A 21607-nucleotide genomic window follows, 5' to 3' on the forward strand; every position below is an offset into this window, starting at 1 on the left:
ATTAATTGTAAATTAAGATTGTATCTAATAAAGATGTTATAAAAAAATTGTTAAGCCTTTGGAGACCTTCAACGGGATAAATTCTGTATTTTGACCTAAACAGAGAGAGGGGATTTCAACTACAAGCTGTGCAATCTGGCGTGGAAATGAATATTGAACGAATACATGACACGGAAACCGAACTGTTTATTGGAGATGACGTTTCTGTTTGTAATATAGAAAGTTAAAGTATATACAAGGTATGTACAAAAAATTACGAGAATTATTATATCAATATCCCTTCAAAATAGTTCGCATTAAATATTATGTACTTCTGAAACTTGTCTTCTGGGTTAACCTTCAGCTTTTTGAAAGTGAATCGCTGACTTTTAATCTCATCTATGTTTGCAAAACGATAACATATGAGGTCATGTTAAAAAATCAACGAGGCAACAATTAAGTTCGAGCTGGTACATTATCGTGATGCAAGACCTATGAGTTGTTTTTCCACAAAACCGGTTGTTTCCATCGTTCACACCCAAAATATTCGAAAACAAATCGTAGCATCATCCAATCGATATACCAACATCATCAAAAACTTCTATATCGATGAGTCGGCAATATTGGTCGTTTCTAATAAATTCTTTTCATTTCTTTCGCGCTTTTAACAATTGTTTATGTGCCTTAACATGGTTACGACCATGTTGAAAAGGCTATCCTAAAATACCACTTCTACAACCACTTTCTCTTCTAGTTTTACCCACAGTAAATTACTGAAAGATATATTTAACACTTTTATGGCTTTGGTTTACTTTATACCATTCTTAAATCATAATCTAACACAAACTTTCTAATTAATTATTTATAAAAAATGAAAAAAAAAATACTTGCAATCCACTCGATAACTGCCAAACAAAACAACAAAAAAGTCACCTCGCGAATTTCAGAATGCTCATGGCTTATTTAACACACCTCACACAATATTTACAATACAATGTGTAACTGAGGAAGGAGGATGTTATCTGATAACTGAAATTATAACATTACGGCGGTTGCTTTGGCTGAGGAATATTTATGGTATCTCACCCAGAAGTATATCTGTTTGAAAATTGAAAAAAAAAGCGAATGCCTAATGACCTACTATTGACGCAATTTTCGCTGAGTGGCAATAATGGAACAATTATTTTCAATAAATATTGTCACTATTTCTGCTCATTGTTGTGGCGTATATTTATCCATAATAAAATTTGGACGTCTACACAACACAAAGGTTAAAGCAAAACTGAGCTAAACGTCACATAATGGTAACACAAATGGTAGCGGGACTTTTGCCCCAGCCATTACAATAATGTAAACAATTCACATAATGTGAAGAGGATAATTATACCCACAAAGCTAAGTGAAAACAGAAAAAAAATTTCAAAATTTATAGTTACACTGTCAAGTTATGTTAACATATGTAATAGTTTTAATAGTAATATTTTATGAGATAATCAAATACACATAAATATTCGATAATAACTGCAAAGGAAAATGAAAATAACAATACGGTACGATGAAATAAAATAATAGGAAACCAAATTGTTTAAAAATCACATCATAATAAAAAAAACACAAAAATACCAAATATGTATATATATTTTTATTAAGATCATTTTATCTTTATGACTGACAAATGTTTCAGTCACATGCTATATCCGACTTTACTAAAATCGTAAATAAAAACAGAGTTCAAATAACACATTGTGTATTATCTGGGGTCTCACTAAAATCCAGCCAACGAAATAATATGAAGCGCAATATCCCGTCCTCAAATAAACACTTTTATAAATTTGCTCTCTTTACGGGCAACAATATCGTTTTAAATTCGGATAAAATGTGTAAAATTAGTCTCACGTGGGTAGTACCCAGTCCTTAAATGATACTTTCTAAGAGGTACCTTCAGATTGAAGGCGTGCATAACCGTTATATTATGGGACACACAGAGGCGTAGATTTAAATAGATTCACAAATGAAAAGTCCTATATTTGCATTTCTCATTTCTATTAATAAGCCGCGGTGGTGCATAATAATAATAATAGTAAAAACAAACTTAGAACGAAATTACTCATTTACATACGAAATCAATGATATTTAAATATCATTAAAACTAAAATCTCCAGATGTACAAAGAAATAATGCATTATTAATTAACAAATACAAATTTTACATATTAAGATTAGTTCTGACACAAAACGGTAATTTCCCATCTTAAATTTGGAGTCATTCTCATTTAATAAGTTGAAAGTGAATGAATGTCAAAATAGAGAATTAATTAAAAACTCATGTCACTAATCGTTTTTAAGTATTTTGTATATGTTTTATTTTTTATTAGTTTCTAGGTTTGTCAAAGTAGGCTTAGAACTAATGTTATCACAAGTTGACATATTTTTGAAGTGTATTAAATGAAAATTTCATAACAATTAATTTTACATAATGCAATTTTGTGTAAACTGTATGATAACTTTTATACTTAACCAGTAAAATCATTTATATTTAAGATATTTACCGAACTATTTACTTTAATAATTAATATTACAAGTTATATTTTAACATGCAGAATTTTATAGGGACAATACGATTAAGAAATTATAAAAATAAGAATAAACATTTTCTATAGCTGGTAAATTTACGTAATTAGAACAAAATAAGTAACGTTTCCATCTAACATCCTTGAAACCCATATTTAAATAAAAATCTAGAAAATGTCATGGCTAATATTGCAGAAATACCAATTATATTTTTCTAATTTTATTGTTAATTCGTAAAAGGAATTTAATAATGTAAAAATACCAACTAGGATTTTTCTAGACCTACTGCTAACATGAGCTCCGAACCACGGTTCTCTTTTTCTTTCTTTTTCCAAGATGACCAGGTAGAACCAAATGGTCTTTTGCTACTATCGCTTCGCGTTCAGGACAATACGGTTTTGCGGGTGATAGAGACCCTGGGTTACGACTTGGATTGTTGTATTTGGTTTAACTGTTTATGGATGGATAGGGCCTAGGAAGAACCTAATACTGAGCATGTTCGTGAAACTTTTCAAGAACGGGATGCCTAATTCTAGGTGGGTATTCGCGTTCCCCATAAACCTTGGGGCACTGAGTAACGCGCGGGCTTTTTGGACTGGAAGAGTTAGAGTAATGCAAGTTATTTCTCCGAGACGTACCTGTACCATACCTGTGCTCAGTAGAGCCAGACTGGACGGACCAGCATTTTATATAGAGTCGCATTATGGGGGATTGGGAGTTACTGAACTACCCTAGAGCCGACCGACTGGCAACTAACCAACTTAGAGATAATAACAGAAGACATTCTTACACGGTTTTACAACTTAGTTTCTGGCGTGACTGGGATTATTTTCTTAGTTAGATTTTGCACCATTTCCTAAAGGACAATTATAAATATACAACAATCCCCAACTGGATTCGAACCCGCGACTATCGCGACATTAAGAGAACTGTCCTGGCGCCTTGACCACTTTGTCAACTAAACCGGCTAAAAATGTATTAATTAATAAAATAATAGTATTTTATATACTTGTATTTTTCTATAAATAATAATAACATCAATTATAATAAAATAATTCTTCTTCATTAATAATAAAAGAAACAAATTAAGAAAAACGCAGCAATAAAACCAAAATAACGATATTACCAAAAATAATGTTAGATATAGTTATCTTAGAAAGTCTTGAGGAAAGGAAATTCATCCTGAAACTCAACATGGGGTTTAAGAGAATTCAAATAAATTTAGGTTCATTGCCTTTATTACATGATACGCATACATTAAGAACGGTTGACATAATCATGGACGCCTATGAATTATAGGTATATATTTTGTTGTGACCGGATATACCTACACTTCTCCTAGTAGTATTCTAGAGAAATTTATTTCTACCATCGATTAGTAGTGAAGAGAACAAATTAAATAGTAAATTATATCCTTAGGCAAACCGTTCAACAATTGCGTCGCAGAATATCGTAAAATGGTAAATAATAATAACGTATATGCCATCATAATTTCTAATTAACTGCATGATTTATATAAAACATCGTAAATAACATCAATATTAAAAGGTTATTCAAGAATTGTTACTTAAACTAAACCGAAACGGTTTTTTTATTACAGGGTGACTCAAAAAACTTACTTCTGCAATTAGCAAATAACAATATCCAACATAATCAACAAGAATTGCAATAAAATGAGATAGATAATAAAATCCTGGTTGTACTGATGCTATGGATGCTATAAAAAATACAAAAAGTTACAAAATTTGAAAAAAATATGAAGCATACTAAGAATGCTCTCTTAAACATATACGTCAAATTACAAAGCAGGCATGGAACAACTCTACAAGTTCCAATTGTATTTGATAGTGAGCAACATCATCAATATCATTAAACAATGAGTGAAAGTGGACAATGATATTACTGGACTACAGAATCCAAATTAATCACTAAAACTGCACATTAAAATATTAAAACAGCCAAGAAAAAAATATAATTCATATATTTTTTTAAATCACAAACAAAAAAACACTTATCTAGTTGAAAATAACTGTAGACTAACTTTGACTATTCTATAATGTTCTAATGTATTTACTGTTTCTTACAAATATATTACAGCTAAAGAAAATAAAAGTTTTTAGAAAAAAAAAACATAATTAGATTTAAATTCAGGTTAAAATGATGAGCAGTTTCATATAACGTTTGTACACAGTTCGCCCAAAAGAAAACTACGTTGGCACCCTAGGTTTTTTGAAAAACAATTGATATATCCATAAAGTCCATAAAGATATATCTATATTATTTTTCGAACATAGAAAAAAATACCAAACAACAAACCGATATATTTTCCAGACCAAGGATCTTTTGATCATCGAGGTAGTAAACTTATATATACTGATATTCAATTTAACATAGCGCTGTATTCTGATATATTTTATCAAAGAAATTATTCAAGTGGGTCTAAATATGAAAATAAATGCATTTTTATAAATCCATAAATCATATTTCTCGTCATTACTATCGTTATTCCAACACTAAAGAAGTTACAAAAAAATAAAGACGATTAAAAATCAATGTCGCTATTATACATATTAATTGCCAAATAAACAATTGAAAATGACTCACTCAAAAGAAAATTATGAGATAACTATCAAGAATGTGGTAGTGGTGGTTATTTCCTATTCAAGACAGTTCTCAATGCCTTTTGTAATCTATAAAATGCTTACGTTATTTTACAAAGAAGAACAATATTATTTGGCTTTACAAAAGTTCAAGTTTGAAACAAAATATTCGAAACGCTAAAATTCAAATAAGTCGACTAATATCATTAAATAAACCAAAAATAATTTATTCCAGTAGCCTCAATTATAACATAATCAAGGTTTAATTATATCTGAATTAATTATGCCACAATACCAAAATGATTTGCAAAAAAAAACATAGAAAACCAAAGATGTTCACACATCAAAAATAAATAACGAATATAAAAAGAACCGCAGATAATACAGACAACTATATATTTATTATCATACCGCAAATAAAAATAATTCTCATTATAACCACAAAGACCGTATCAGTTTAATATAATTGTTGAACAATAAACTAATGCCTTATTCAACAATTACAGAAATAAACTAAGTTTTCTTTAACAAAATCTAAACAATATCCACCGTATTTTCGCTAAAACAAATACGAGAAAATAACGTTTAACACGAAATGTACATCCATCACATATAATTATAAAACGCAAATGCAACAAAAATAAACCGCATTCCTAAACCTTGCCATGCCACAAAGCAAATATTGCAAGTATTTAAGAACACATTCATTCTACTTGTTAATAGTTTTAAATCAAATAAGTTTATTATACAACAAACAATTTTTTTATTACTTTTTACTATATAATTTACACCTAAACAATTTAAAATCAATAGTTATTCTCAAATTTAAAATTTCAAATATTGATACGAATATTCATTAGTCAGCATAAACATTTATTTTATATTAACATTTTAGACACAAATATATTGTTCACGAATAAAATTCCATTATTCCATTATTAACGAAAAAAAAAATATCCAGTGTTATATATATTCAGCATTACAATATGTTTTAAGTTGTCGACATTACCGAATTAAACCATAAGTGGTGAAGTAAACCACTTACTGTCTAAAAGACAGTATCATAACTGGCGTAATATATAAGGCTCTGCTCTTTTGAATTCATTATTATTCAAGTATTCCGCGACTTTAGTATAGTTCGGCCAAAACTTTTAGTAAAGTTCGTGTTTTAAGATCACCAAGGAGCTCGCCAAACTGGTTAATATATGATCAATTCTGAGGCTGCAACATTTCCCAACGTCCGGGAAAAACGCGCACATCTCGGTTATTCCCAAGAAAAGAGTAAAGTCCACAGCAGTCCATCAGCCTGCTCAATGCCATTTCAAAACTTGCTGAAAGGGCCATTCTCTGCGATGTTATCATCCCTGATGAACAGTTCTGGTTCCGCGCACATCACACAGCTGTCCAACAGGCCACCCGTTTGGCCGCAAACATCCGGCCCTGCCTTAATCAGCGCCAAAATCTTGGAGCAGTCCTCCTGGAACTAACTAAAGCTTTTGACAAGGTTTTTGACGCGACGAGTTAATTGCAATATACGTCCTAGGTCTACTAAAAGGCCTAACTGGCGTTCCCCAAAGCTCCCACTTGTTCCCCGCTTTATATAACATTTTTATTTTAGATCTACCGAGAACAGAACACGTTGAGGTCACGTTCAATGCTGACGAGACGGCTTTCTTCACAGCATCCATGTTAGAGGACACCATTCAAGGAAGTCTCCAAAAACAACTCGATCACGCGCTCCAGTGGTTTACATTCTAGAGGTTGCAACCTTAGAAAACCCAGGCTATCATTTTCCCAAAGAAGCGTTTGGCACTGCGCGTTTCGAAACTCAAGATCGATACTGCAACCATCTTATCGCTGCATGACATCACGTACTTAGGTCTTCTCTTCGACCAACGGTTCGGTTGCCATTCCCAAATCTAAAAAGGTTGGGGGATATCTATTTCCACTCCACTGCGGTTCTAGCAGACTCCCCATCTCCATCAAATGCTTATTTTAGAAGATGATAATTCGGTCCATTTTATTCTACAGATGTAATGCCTAAATTCAAGTTTGTGATACTCAACTATACTCACCATGAAGACTTACATAAGATCTACACTGAATTTGAAAGGGCATTAGCAGTTGATAAAATGTTTGAAAGAATGTCAGGAATGATTCATATTAAAATCGTAAAAGCTAAAAACAGGAAATATCGAATGAGAGTTATTCACATGTAAATAGTTGCGTCAGTTGCAGACAATTAAAAGTATCGATCGAAAAACTCGACCATGCATAATCAAAGCTGAATATCTATGGTTCGATTGATGCGCATGAATGAAGCATTCAAATAAAAGCCGTCATTTTCTACCTAAATACACGACAAAACTTGATATCGCAAAATGATGACGCTTCTTGTTTGAAAAAATAGTAAAAGCTATAGTTAAATTCTTAAATTAAAAGTTCTACCCCACGCACCATATCTGCCCTAGATATTTTAATATAATCATTACCTTTAGTTAATACCATATATATAACAATATGGCAATACATATTTTTCATTATTGTTTCAATACATTTTTTATACTTTTTAAAATACGATTGATGATTCTCGAATCAACTGGTGCAAAGAAATGGCCAAGAAATACAATCAAAAGCTGTGTATAAAATGTACACAGATGATGAATCGAGGAATTACGGATGTATAAGTAAAAGCCTTAAACAAAACAACAATCCAGTGTATGTGTCTTTCAAGACGAGTCAAATGCGACAAAAGTGATTCCTGCGCAAAAAAAGCATCTGTTTCTTCAAAATAACTGGACATATGGTAACTGTGCAGTTAGAGAACATAGAACGGTGAATTCTGAATGGCACACACCATATGTTTACCGGAGAAGAACATTCTTCTTCATGACAATGCAAGCTCTCCCACATCGTCTAAAACAACCACCTATTTGACTAGCCGAAAGGTTAAATTGATGGATCATCCTCCGTACAGCCCTGATTTGATATCAAACGACATTTTTATTCCCACATATCAAAAATAAATTGCGTACGTTTTGGAGGTACATTCACAAGTATATTGATCAACATGGACAATATTTTGAAAAACATTAAAGCCATTTTCACGAATAAACTGCTGTCTTTTCATTATTAGGCACAAAATATAAATATCAACAATCGTATTTAGTGACAATCATGTCACATCAAAAAACGTTCTTCTTAGTTCCACTCTATTAAAAATTATATTCGTCAAAATATCACGTATTTAATGAATCTATCTCATTATAAATAATTAACTTTAACTATCTTATTATAAATAATCTGAAGATACAGCCAAACAAGAATATTAAACAGTAAACACAAATTAATTGACCATCAAGTATTCTCGGTATCGGCTGACGCCTAAAAATTAACAAGTAAATATCTGAGGAGAAAAGAACAAAACAAAAGTATTTCGCAGCCTTACAAGCTGTTGCTCGGATCGATAAATAAACCAAGCGTTGGATTCCGACACGTTTCTAATCTAAAAACTGGATGAAGTACATTTAACCAAAATAAAACATCCTCCAACATAATGTACTTCAGATAATAAGCTCTCAGCGTTTTATTCAATTACCGTACTAAAAATAGGAGCTCACTTCCTTAGATATTGTCTTACGGTCAATTATGGAAAGATATAACCATATATCTAGCTGCCATTGCAAGCAAATACAGAAAAAGTTGTTCTTGGGTAAAAACGAACTCAGAATAACCGAAAAAAATTAACGAAATTATTGTTTTATACAAGGCTCTTGCATGCATGTTAAATTTGATGATTTTGACATTTATGTAACAAATCAATTGAAAAGTCTCCGGCCTGACAAATAGATGGTGCTACTAGAATTAAATGCATATGTTTTTTAGTTTCACCTACGTCATCCTGACCTTCAAAAGATGTGTGTATAAATTTGACAGCTGTCGGATCATTATTTTGAGTGAAGCAACTTTTGTTATTGTGAAAAAAAATGGATAAAGAGGAATTTCGCGTGTTGATAAAATATTGCTTTTTGAAGGGAAAAAATACAGCTGAAACAAAACTTGGCTTGATGCAGAGTTTCCGGACACTGTCCCAAGAAAATCAACCATCAAGGATTGGTATGCTAAGTTTAGACGTGGTGAAATGAGCAGCGACGACGAAAACATTTAAAAAATCCACAAAATGATTTTGAATGACCGTAATTTCAAATTCAATGAAATAACAGACACTCTAAAGATATCAACTCAACGTGCAAATCATTCACGAATATTTGGGTATGCGAAAGCCCTGTGCAAAGTGGGTGCCGCGCGAGCTCACTTTTGAACAAAAACAACGACGAGTTGCGGCATGAAAAACGGCCGTATTTGATGTAAAAGAAAGTTCTGCTTCACCAAGACAATGCACCGTGTCACAAGTCAGTGAAAACGATGGTAAAAATCCACCGTATTCTCCAGATCTGGCCGCCAGCGACTATTCCTTTTCTGAAATATCAAAAGAATGCTGGCTGAGAAGAAATGTTCGTCGAAAATTGTGCTCTTTGATTTGAAGGAATACGTCCATGTCCATGAAACACTGTTAGAAACGTATTATCCATCACATGCCAATTATTAGTTTTCATTTCAACGATATAAAAGTGGTGATTTTGATCTGAATTTGCCAGAAATATTGGACGAAAACCCAGCTGAATCTCTCAATATCTAAAAAGAAGGGAATTCATTGCTTGCCAAGCAAAAACAGAAGATTTATGTGACATATAAACTAACGATGGAAAAGAGATCTATTACGTCAATTCTAAGCACGAAAAATCACAGATTAGCTCAGAAGAATCATCAATATCGACACATCCATATAGTGTATACTCGTATGGTGATCAGCATGGTGTAGTGCATTACGACCCGCTAAAATAGAATGAAACTGTTACTTCAGATGTCTACCGACGACAGTTGAACAAATTGAAAGACATATTGTTGTAAAAAAATTGCAGCAGTAGTGAACAAAACGGACCCAAAGTCATCCTCTTGCTTGACAACGCTAGGTCACACAAAAGTTATAAAGGATACAGTGTTGCGGCTCGAATAGGAACGTCTACCGCACCCAGCATATCTACTAGACCAGTAGCGTCTTCTGATTGTCGAAAAATCCGCTTATAAATGCTGAAGAAATGTGAAAATGGATCGATGAATGGACCGTTGGCAAACCACCATCCTTCTTTCGACACGATATCGCTAAATTACCAGATATATGGAAAAAATTGTAGAAAATTATAGAAAACACATTGATTAATATAGATTGTACCAGTTTTTCCTAATAAATGCCTTTTTAAAGTGAAAAAATAAATATAATACATGCAAACAATGCAAATAAAATTATAATGGATCTGATTAAAAATTTCAGTCTATTTTCCGGTGAAATTAAAATTGTTTTCTTACAATGTGAAAATGAATTATTTTGGCCATTTTCGGGTAAAGCTATAATCATCGGTGAAGAACATAATTTCTGATTGAAAAACTTAATTTCAAGACTTATTTTGCTGCTTTCGGAAGTAATTATAAATTTCGGAACAAGCATAATGTTTGTGCAACAATTAATGCATCAAAATATACCAATCAATTGCCAGTTGTAATATCTCACCAATTATCCACAGAAGAGTTGGGAATCAATCGTCTAATCAACTAGATGTAACTTATGGTGAATGATACTATCCCAGTCCCACCACAAACCCAACTGACCATTCCTTGTTCACGAACTTTGACACTTGACATATATTATCTATTCTTGATCATCGGTTTTGGTCTTGCTCATAGAAATAGCTCGATTTTATTACGTTTGAATAGCGCATTATGGATATTAAGTCAATCATATATATGACATATATAGACATTTTCTTACAACTCATGGGGCATTCGTATATCAGCTTTTTCTGGTAGCTTGCGTGGTGTAAATGGTTTAAAACAGTGTTGTGGTCAATGTCTAGTTCTAGACTAATATCGAAACTGTTGATGACGCTGTAATAGGTGCCTTTTGAGTTATTTGCAATTGGCGCTACAGTTAGGCAAAAACGCCATGAACTTTTTCCCAGATCCAATGTAAATTACATCAAAGGAAAAAAATCTAAAACAATTAAGTTAAATATGACTATTATAAATTCTGAATAAATTCCTTCAAACATAGCCTTCAAAATATGTTTAATATTGGATTAAGACGATTAATGTTAACTCAAACAAATAAAATGGAAATGGATAAGTCACGTATATGTCGCGATATAACACGAATTATAAGAAAAATACTTCAATCTCTTGTAGTATTTGAAGAATTTACAATAGATAAGGTAAGTCACGCCATATCAATTGAAATATTTTTCAAAGTATATTCCTTACAAGCATATGTATACGTCAAAAGCAAGATGCGCTTGATGAAATGTGTGGAATGTTCATCGCACAACAGTTCAGAAACAAGTACAAGTATAAATGAAGTCAGTATATGTTTCTGCAAGATTCGAATGCCAACTAGACAGAAGACAAAGGGCTTCTAACTGAACTCACTGAACATTCATTGCTGTTCACTACTGAACGACCAAATATTCTCAATATATAGAGAAAAATATTAATTAAATCCAAGCCTTCACTCAAGTGTCAATCAAATCCATTCAATGCTTAGATTACGAAAACCCTATATCAAGTATCTAGTTTCTTGTATATCAAATAGTTCAATGTGTTCAGAAAATAACTGGAATTTTAATTGTTTACATTTTTTTTTGCTATTGTGTTGGTAAACCTATTCACCTATAATACTTATACATTTTCGGTCATACCGATTAATTATTTTAGTTGTCTGTTGAAATGTTGTTATAAAAACTATATAAAGTGCAACAAAGTTTTAGAAATATGAAATGTTACTTTCGATTAGCAATAGCAGTCAATAAGTGCATTATATCTAATCCAATCAATTTGAAGGGGATAATATTAATATAATTAATCTAAAAAATAAAAATTCTCAGTATTTTTCGAACACGCTTCGTATAAGCCGAACCACATCGCAAACGGCACAAAGTTATTAACTGTGAACAATACTTTCAAAAATAATAAAGTATACAAAAATATAATGTGATTTTTTTATTTTTATAATATATATATATATATATATATATATATATATATATATATATATATATATATATATATATTATATATATTATATATATTATATATATTATATATATTACATATATTATATATATTATATATATATATATATATATATATATATATATGCTATATTAGAAAAGTTGAAGAATAAAAGCAATAACGCGCCCTGAACAGTTTAAATTAAACCAAATCGGCAAGATGTTTCCACAAGATTTAATTCAATTTAAGTCTTTCATAAAGAATTTCTCATAACTCCGTATTCCAATAAAGCAAAGTTTGAAGTATAATAGCATCACTGGCCCAGTTATAGTATTTCGAGTGATGGATATTTGGTCTTGAAATTGTAACATAAAGAATTTCTATACAGCAATATCGCTAGGAAACTTCGGCGAAAACGACCACCGTTTATTTTTAGGTCGAAACCCATTCGTTATATTCAAATTTTATTCTTTAATAATACAGATCCAATAGTTTGTCTTTTTCCTCAAATTTCCATACAACACAAGTAATAGAGGGCAACCTTTTAATAAAAGATAGTTTTAGAAGGATATATTTAAGTCAATAGAATATTTTATACAACAAATATCATTCATACTCAGTAGGGATTTTTTTGAGCCAAGTTCAGTTGCCAAATAAAATATCGATATTAAAAACCTATGGCTTTTGAAGGAGAGTATCGAATTTCTGCTTTGGGATTTCTACCCTCGGTCATCAAGTGAATTTTTCGTGAAAAATTAGGCCTGGGGAGAGAAAAAGCTCGATACATTAACCGTTTTGAGGATTCTCTCCCCCTGACATCAAGTGAATTTTGAGTGGTATCGACATTTTGTGCTCGCCGATACATCGATATCTTCTTAAAATATCGATATCGATATTTTTCTTCGCGGCCGACCCTCCTAGTACTACACACGATTATTGCTGTTGAATTATAGTTTTAAACATGTTTTGATATTCATTCATACATTTTATCTAATAATATACCTATTATTAAGTTAAGAAACAAAAACAACAGTACAATACTAGTACTATAGATTATAAAATGCAAGGCGATATTTAAAACTTGACCAATGGAATTAATTAAATGATTATTTAAAGCTAATTTACGCAGACTCCAAGCAATTAACGTGAGATCATATCTAATAACTACAGTCTGGTTGATAAATATTCAAAATTATAACAGAAAGCAATCAAATTAACATCAAAATAGTTTAATAAATATATTACTAGATATCAATTGGTAATATGAGTACGTGATTAAATTGGTACGTAGTAATATGAGTTCGAATCCTGATCTAGGCATGGAGGTTTGCGCTTGTTTATATTTATATACAAGACTAAAATCTGACACGGAATTAATCATCTTAGTCACGCTAGTAACCATGAAAAATATAGAAAAGGTTTACGTGACTATAAATCCCACATAACAAACATTCTGTGTATTAACCTTATATCGAAAAACTAGCAAATACATACAAAAAACACACTGATCATAATCAAAATAATACAGAAACTGTTAAAACCGCTGTTTACGGTAAAATCCTGTTATGATATTAGCAGTAATAAATAAGTGACAATATGTAGTTAGTAAAAAATTATCTAAATAATAATAATAATATATCTAACCGAACTTTCAAGAACATTTCTATAGATATGGTGAATGCGCCACCATATGTATAATAAATAAGAATATTGGCAAGAATTTTATGTCCAATGTATGCAAACAGAAAATGATAATTTTTCAAAATAATATAATAAGAATAAATAAAGTCATTGTCGATGTAGGTTGGTGAATTTCCAATAAAACAGTCTTACCGATCTTCACTCTATGATGAATATTGGTATAAATGGCGAAATGTTTTGCAATAAAATATCACGTAGCAAAAAAACTGCAAATAAAAACGTGACAATTAATTTTAAACTGTTGCCGTATGAACCATTTCCTGTCTTTTAAAGGAAAGACTTACATTATGTAATAAAATATTCTAAGCAAGGAATTACGAAAAGAACGCACCGAAGTTTATTCTTTTGCCCTATGTAAATTTGGTACCGGACGTTTTCTTTTCATGATGGTAAACGAGGGGATGTAAACGAAGATGTAAAACGCTATTATAGCTAAACAAATTATTGTTCTCCTTACATATAGACGCCCTTCTTTGGCATAACCTGATAACGACGTCACACAATATTTTCATATAATATTTTTTCGTTCCTAAACCCATTGAAAAAAAGTTCTCTTATTACATAAATTATAACAAAATATGTTTGCATTAGATTTTGGTACTAAGATATTACCATAATAGTTACATGTAAAATATTAATAAACTGTTTTCTTCATCTTAATCATTTAATACAAGTATGTTACATGTTAGTTTGATTGCCCGGGAGAAAGTTACACACTTAAATTTTTATAAACTGTATTCTTCAGAATCGTCTAAATTTTAATTCAAATTAAACAGAGTAATAATGTATTAGTAATGCAAAGAAACAAATAACATAGGGGTAGATGTTTTTAAAAGTAAGTTTAAAAATTGAATAATTAATTGAAATAAATTAATATTTAAAACAAGTTTATCTAATGAAAAGAATGTGGTTCATAAATATTCAGAACTGTAATAGAAAACAATGAAATTAATATCAAATGTGGCAAAACTTATATGATTAAATTTATGAAATAATCTAGAAATCTTAAGTATATAATTTACTATATACTACCTTAATATGATCAATGTTATAGCGTCCCTGAAACGAGACATAAACTTTGTATTTTCTCTAGAAATATACCGAACAAAATGCAATTAGTTCCACGAAAATATTATAAGCTATTAGCCTTATATCCACACAATAAAGCAAGATCTCTAGTCCAACCCTTGGCAGGTATAAAGGTTGTTGGAAAATACGTTTTTTCTATTCAATTTTACTTAAACGATACCTTATTTCTTTTAAAAACTCACATGATATCGACTATTGATAATACCAGGAAAACTTCTAAATGAAAAATATCTGACTTAAATACAGAACGTAATAGATATACATTGTATGAAACATTACAAATTTGTATAAAAAATAGTATTTTCTGTACGTACTGTAACAATAAATAATATGATACCGCCCCTTAATTTATTAAACCTTGTTATAACTCAACCTATGCCTTTGATTTAATTTTTGGATAATTTGGGTAATCCCAACATAACTATTCACATTCACTTCTCAGGTCAGTTTGAATCAATGCTCCTTCATCTTTGAAAAATTAACTTTACTACACTTTCAAACTTCAAATTAACACACAATTTATATATATAGCATTGTTCATATATGAAAATTAGATTACTAACATATTTTAATTTAAATTACTCTATAAATTATTATTCACTTTTTGGGCATTTAAAAAAATATGAATTATAAATAATTATAATATAAATAGTCAAAATTATGTTAATCGTGATATTTAGTCACTAAGATACAAAAATTGAACATAAAGGTATACACCATATACCATTCCTAAAATAAATGCATGCTTCAAGTAAATAATGGAATTTACTTACATACCAAGCTGGCATAAAAGAAAACATCTGCAAAGTTATTTGAAAAATTCCACTTACTATCCTTATTTACTAAAGTTGAAGAGGTATAAATATGGTAAATATAGAATAAAAAAACTATTGACTGGATCATTATTTCTGAAATCAAGTGTGAGGGTCGTTTGTTTACATAAAAATCATGTATGTAATTTTGAATCGTAAATATGATATATTTTCACTTAATTTGTGATTTCAGGCGCGAAAATATAGTACCTTGTATTAAAAATATATACATAGTTAAATTGAATAGTATTTTTTCTATTTGAGAGAGCAATAATGTAAATTAGAGTCGTATGTCAGAAAGGTTATAGCCAAGAAGGATGCATACACTCAAGGAAGAACTTAACAACATCTTACCTGTGCTGCTGATGTAAGAGCAACCAATAGTGCCCAAAATAACACAATCGATATCCTTGAATTCATCACTAACACACCGTTTAGTAATCCTCTTACTACAAAGTTTTTATTTTTGTATAAAATTCAAATGGCACTACACTACACTCAACCAGCAAGAGCATTCAGTGCACTGATCAATCGGCTCTACTTACATGTTGTCAGACTTCAACAATTCCTTGAAAATGCGGTGTTGTCAAACGTATACAAATTTCAATTTTTAATCAGAAAATTATAAAATAGTAAAAAAGTCGTTACATTTTTTTACTTTACAATATATTGAAAAATAATCCAAAATTTAACATTTTTATTATACGAACTAGATTGTATTAATAATAGATTAATATTTTAATTTAGACTTACAGGCATACACACTTTCATAAAAATACAGAATGAGATAATATAATCCAAACGTAGACATATATTCATGTTATATCTTTATTACCTAATTTTCATTTAATAAGTTTAATCAACACTTTGGTAAAAGGAAAATACTGACAATATTGCAACAGTGACAAGTTAGAGCATGCGCAACATCAATAAAACGCGTTATCTCAAAAGCGCTAAATTTAAACATATAGGTTATAAAACATATTTCATGTCGTGCAAAATAAAACTCTGAGATTTTATTTGTTTTTTATTTTCTTAACTCTGAAATAAGCAAAAAATACTACAATCATAAACGGTGTTAATACCTAAACATAACAATGCTAATAATAGCTTTTAAAACATGAACTTGTTAAGGATGAGTTTCTTATTTCTCTAATTTTTGCACACCAGCCTTATGGCGAGCAATTGCTTCTTGATGTCTCTTAATTTGTTCTTCATGAAAAGCTATTTCATCATGGAGGTGTTCTTTCAATTGGGAGATTTGCTCCTTTTGCTAAAAATATATTTATTACAGTTTCTTACAATAAATGGAACTGTAACACTCTACCATACCCATACAACTTAAGATATTTTTTATAGGAAAGAAAACTTAATGCTCTCAGCTGGGAAAAATGTAAAATATCTTTAAATATTTTCATTACTGTACCAAAAGCACTACCATTCATAGTATTAAATATGTTATAGGCTTTATTAACTTTAAAATAAGCTTCTTCAAATTTAGTACAACAAATGTGCAGTATTACAAGAATGTTGTTCAAATTAACATTCCTTGAACAATATTAACAGGCTCACACCTAACCTTTTTGTAGAAATACTCCTCTTCTCTGGCAGCCTCCACTTTTCCAAAAGCACCTCCTGCCTCTCTGATTGAGCCACCACCACCACCTCCTTTACCGGCGCCACTTCCCAAGTCCCCCAATTGGGACATTAAACGTAAATGTTGTCTAAAACATATTATGTAATAAAATATATTTTGAAAAATATTATATTGAAAAATGAAGTTTAAGAAATCCAAAAATAGGTAAAAACTTACCTAACAGTACTAAAAGATAAAACCTTTGCATTACGAATTGAATTCATTTTCCTCAATGTATCTTTACTATACGTTTTCAACAGCCGTGTGGTAGATTAATAAAAAAAGTTGAATATCATTGACAGATTGACCTCTTGCCGGTAGTTGCCATATTTCGCACTTAAAATCTTGCTATTTAATATTAAATGTTGCTTAAATATAAAAAAGAAATGAAAAATCTACTAATAGATTAATATGATACACCATTTTAAGTTGCTTCTGAACAAAGGCGCATTTCAATCAAATATAACAATAGTTTTATAAGTCTGGCAACAAAATTGCCTCGCCATCTGTTGGTAATTAAATGTAACTATGCTATCGATTTAATATCATATATTGTATATAAATGTAAATATTTCTATAACAGGACCTAAAATCTATATTTAGTGTATTATTTTCTAGGCAAATACAAAAATACCTTGTTATAAAAAGATAATTATAATTTATCATTTACTAAACTGTACTAAAATGATTAATATATTTTAATATTCCATATATTATTAACACTTTCAGGTATATACTTCTAGTTAAACAAATTTCTATACTTTTAAATCGAATATATTTACAAAATTGGTAACGTTCGTATACTCTCTAGTAGATGGCAGTGAGTATTCGAAAATGTTCATTTATCATCTCCAGCAATGTCGTTTTTTGTAAAGTTAGAAAAACTAGTCGGGTTCGTTCTGCTGCATATTAAGATCTGCGAATAGGGAGCGTTGCGCTGGTCGCTATAGATTTTCTTAGGCCAAGTATTGACGAAACCGCGTCCAAGTCAAGTGTGTGTGTTCCCCATAATTGCTATTTTTTTCGCTAGTATACCGACAGAGGGACCTTACACCTGCTTGTTCTTGCGCAGGTAATCGCTTCAAAGTCATATTTCTAAAAGCCGTGTTTTGCGGCGATAAACAACGCGAAAGCGTTGTTGGTTGGTGCAACCGGCCTATTTTGGGCCCGACAAAAAAACATTACCATGGCTGCTACTAGCGTTGTTGTATTGGATAGGGGTAACAATACCACCTGCACCATCAATTTACACGGTAAGTTAAATATTATTTTTACCGCCAGTATATGTTTTATATGCTTATGCGTTCGATTATGTGAAAAAATGAGAAAAAAAACAGACCTAACCTTATTTTTTTATTTGCAGGAGCAACTGTAGTATCTTGGCGAGTTAATAATCAAGAACAACTTTTTGTAAGGTAAATACTTATATAATTACTAATAAACTATAAATTTTAAGACAACATAATTTTAGCAAACAAGCTGTTTTTGATGGAAAAAAAGCTATTAGAGGTGGAATACCTTTTGTATTTCGTAAGTACTTTTAATTAATGAATAATACAGTTTAGATAATGTTATATATATTTCTATAATTATTTATATTGTATAATTCTAGCTGAAATTTATATACGATCAAATTTTAGCTCAGTTTGGACCTTCTTCATTTGGTCCCCAACATGGTTTTGCAAGAATTGTTCGATGGAATTTAGAAAAAGCACCTGAAAGACTTGCTAGTGGTGATGTTGAAGCAATATTTTCTATTATGGATTCAGATTTTACACGGTCCATGTGGAATTACCAGTAAGTTATTTTTCATAATCATCTTTTATGATAAAATTAGGTAACAAAGGGATGTGTTTTTTATGTTTCCCAAATAATTTCAATAGAATTTACATATTTAATAAAACTGGAAGACCAATTTTAATATTTTGTGGTATATAAAAATGTAAGGATATCTAATAGAAGCTATTTGTTAATACATTTTTAGTGAAACAGTTATAATATAATTATATCAACAGTGGCTATAAAGTATTTAATAACCTGTAAACATTAATATATTGAACATGTAAAAAATATTGAGATAGAAGTAAATTATTCTAGTATTATAAAAAAAAAACTATGTTATGAAATTATTAAATTTCTATAACATTTTATGCTGTTAATCATGGAATTTAATCAATTTAGATTGATTAATCAATAGTAATGAACCATGAAAGTATGGACTTATTTGCTTTTTTTGTTATTTATGTTGAAATATAATTATATACTTGATTGCACAAACCACTATAAAGTCCTTGATAAAAATATAATCAATTAACAGAAAAGTAATTAAATCATTAATGAGTTAAATAAATAAGTTATTTTCTGTGATTTGTAATAAAATTGAAACAAATTTGAGTGAGTTTGTTTATTGAATTTGTGATGTAAGAAATATTATTTTAGTTATAATTGCAAATATTCCTTCATGTCTATATATAATATTTTATATTTTAATATAGATGTTATGAAATATTATTAATGTTATAAAGCTGTTATGTGCAATTAAATAAGCTTAGACAATCAAATTATTTGGCAAGATCCAGTTATGTTATTAAACATTACACATGTTATTTAAAATAGTAATTTAATTTATTTTTTTAGTTTATGCATTTATATTATTCAAATTCATAATATGCATAAAATGTAACTTTTAAAGAATAAATACTTGGTAGTTTAAAATAAACTCTAGTTAAAATATTTGCAATATTAACTATTAATTAGAAATATTTGAATTTTTAATAGCACTATAAAATTTAATAATTAATTTTGTTTTTCAGATTTCGCTTAACTTATAGACTGATCCTTCGTGAGAAAGAACTGCATTTTAATATTGCTGTGTATAACCCAAGCAAAGATCTAACATTCAGTTTTAACATGCTGCTTCATACATATTTTAAAGTTCCTGATGTACGTAGGTGTCAAATAACTGGCCTACAAGCTTGTACATTTATTGATAAAACAAGAGAAGGAGCAATCTATCAAGAGGCTAGAGATGTGGTTACTATTAATGAATGGACTGATAGAATTTATCAAAATACATCTCAGGAGCATATTATAACAAATGTTGTGTCAGGTCGTAAAATGCGTATTCAGAAATATAATTTTCCAGATACAGTGGTTTGGAATCCTTGGTTAGATCATGCTAAGGATATGTCTGATTTTGGAGATGACGAGTATCCAAACATGGTATGTGTTGAAGCAGGTCATGTATCAAGCCCAGTGATTTTATTGCCTGGCACTGCTTTTGAGGCTAGCCAAATTTTACAAGTTATGTAAAGTGGTATTTTACCGTCCTCAATACAGTGTGTTCACTTGAAAATAAATTTTATTTAGTTAATCTAGGGGATAATAGATTTGTTTTCTTCATATGTATAATATACAACTTAATGATTTGGATAATGCTTTTTAAATACATATATAATTTTGAAGCTATATATTCAAATATTATTTTAGAAATATCACACTGTATGTCAATTTATAAGCAATCTTTTAAGACGTTAGTTAGAGTGAAAGTGTGACTGGTTTTAACAAAAATATTAATTGAAACAAGCAATAGTTTAGTAAGTAAGTGATTTATTGTATTTATTGTATAAGAAAAGATTTTTGACTGTTCAGTGGTATCTAATTGTACCACAGCTCAACATTCCGAAACTTTTTAGCCTTAACTTGTATACGACTGGTAGAAAATACTTTTTTGTGCAATAGCGTTATACTTTTTGATAGTTAACTTATTGTTAGAATTTTGCTTTTTATTTTAAATAAATTATTATAGAACATCTGTGTTTTGTTTTTATATCATGTCTTATAAAATATTTTAATATGAATCTAAAGTTTAGACAAGACAAAGTCTTCTAGAAATATTTTTAAGCATACTTGAAGAATTCGGCTCACTTAAGGGCCATGACGAACTTATTAGTGTAATCGTATATAGTTTAAGATTATTAATTTGGTAAATAAAACTTTGTAGTCTGAGTTATCTAAAATTTCATATCAAAGCATTATGCCTTAATTATTAAAGATAGATCGTCATTTATAACGTCGTACGCTCAAATAAGTATTAAA

The 21607-nt window shown here is 30.0% G+C and overlaps 3 protein-coding genes across 4 annotated transcripts in view; 1 reads left to right on the top strand and 2 right to left on the bottom strand.

Annotated features, from left to right (window-relative positions):
• Sdc (Syndecan) overlaps positions 1-16773 on the bottom strand; it is a 144806-nt gene extending 128033 nt beyond the window's left edge. The window contains exon 1 of one of the 2 annotated variants that reach the window (XR_013005876.1): positions 16228-16771. Coding sequence is in view for 1 of the 2 variants with exons in the window: in XM_076404860.1 (XP_076260975.1) it covers positions 16228-16293 (66 nt within the window). In the remaining variant the exon portion in view is untranslated. Of the gene's footprint in view, positions 1-16227 lie in introns of both variants that reach the window. The other variant, XM_076404860.1, reaches the window with a different exon arrangement.
• A 114-nt stretch (positions 16774-16887) lies between these two features.
• Positions 16888-17960, bottom strand: LOC143196910 (ATPase inhibitor mai-2, mitochondrial). Its single transcript, XM_076404861.1, has 3 exons — positions 17687-17960; positions 17453-17597; positions 16888-17146 (listed from the first exon to the last, which is right to left on the bottom strand). Exons 1-3 carry the CDS (start codon positions 17731-17733, stop codon positions 17018-17020), a joined length of 321 nt encoding a protein of 106 aa, XP_076260976.1. The 5' UTR covers positions 17734-17960; the 3' UTR covers positions 16888-17017.
• Positions 17961-18363: 403 nt separating this feature from the next.
• LOC143196907 (uncharacterized) lies at positions 18364-21319 on the top strand. The gene is made up of 5 exons (XM_076404859.1): positions 18364-18762; positions 18873-18924; positions 18981-19039; positions 19150-19306; positions 20323-21319. Exons 1-5 carry the CDS (start codon positions 18696-18698, stop codon positions 20819-20821), a joined length of 834 nt encoding a protein of 277 aa, XP_076260974.1. The 5' UTR covers positions 18364-18695; the 3' UTR covers positions 20822-21319.
• The last annotated feature ends 288 nt before the right edge of the window (positions 21320-21607 follow it).

This window comes from Rhynchophorus ferrugineus, unplaced genomic scaffold (assembly GCF_030347505.1).
Source record: "Rhynchophorus ferrugineus isolate W39M unplaced genomic scaffold, kcgeb_rfMv2 rfM5, whole genome shotgun sequence".
NCBI lineage: Eukaryota > Metazoa > Arthropoda > Insecta > Coleoptera > Curculionidae > Rhynchophorus > Rhynchophorus ferrugineus.

Coding starts and splice junctions, on each gene's coding strand:
- LOC143196910 (XM_076404861.1), bottom strand. CDS start 17,733: ATGAATTCAATTCGTAATGCAAAGGTTTTATCTTTTAGTACTGTTAG. Junction 17,598..17,686: donor TTATCTTTTAGTACTGTTAG/GTAAGTTTTTAC, acceptor AATATGTTTTAG/ACAACATTTACGTTTAATGT. Junction 17,147..17,452: donor AGGAGTATTTCTACAAAAAG/GTTAGGTGTGAG, acceptor ATATATTTTTAG/CAAAAGGAGCAAATCTCCCA.
- LOC143196907 (XM_076404859.1), top strand. CDS start 18,696: ATGGCTGCTACTAGCGTTGTTGTATTGGATAGGGGTAACAATACCACC. Junction 18,925..18,980: donor CAAGAACAACTTTTTGTAAG/GTAAATACTTAT, acceptor ACATAATTTTAG/CAAACAAGCTGTTTTTGATG. Junction 19,307..20,322: donor CGGTCCATGTGGAATTACCA/GTAAGTTATTTT, acceptor TTTGTTTTTCAG/ATTTCGCTTAACTTATAGAC.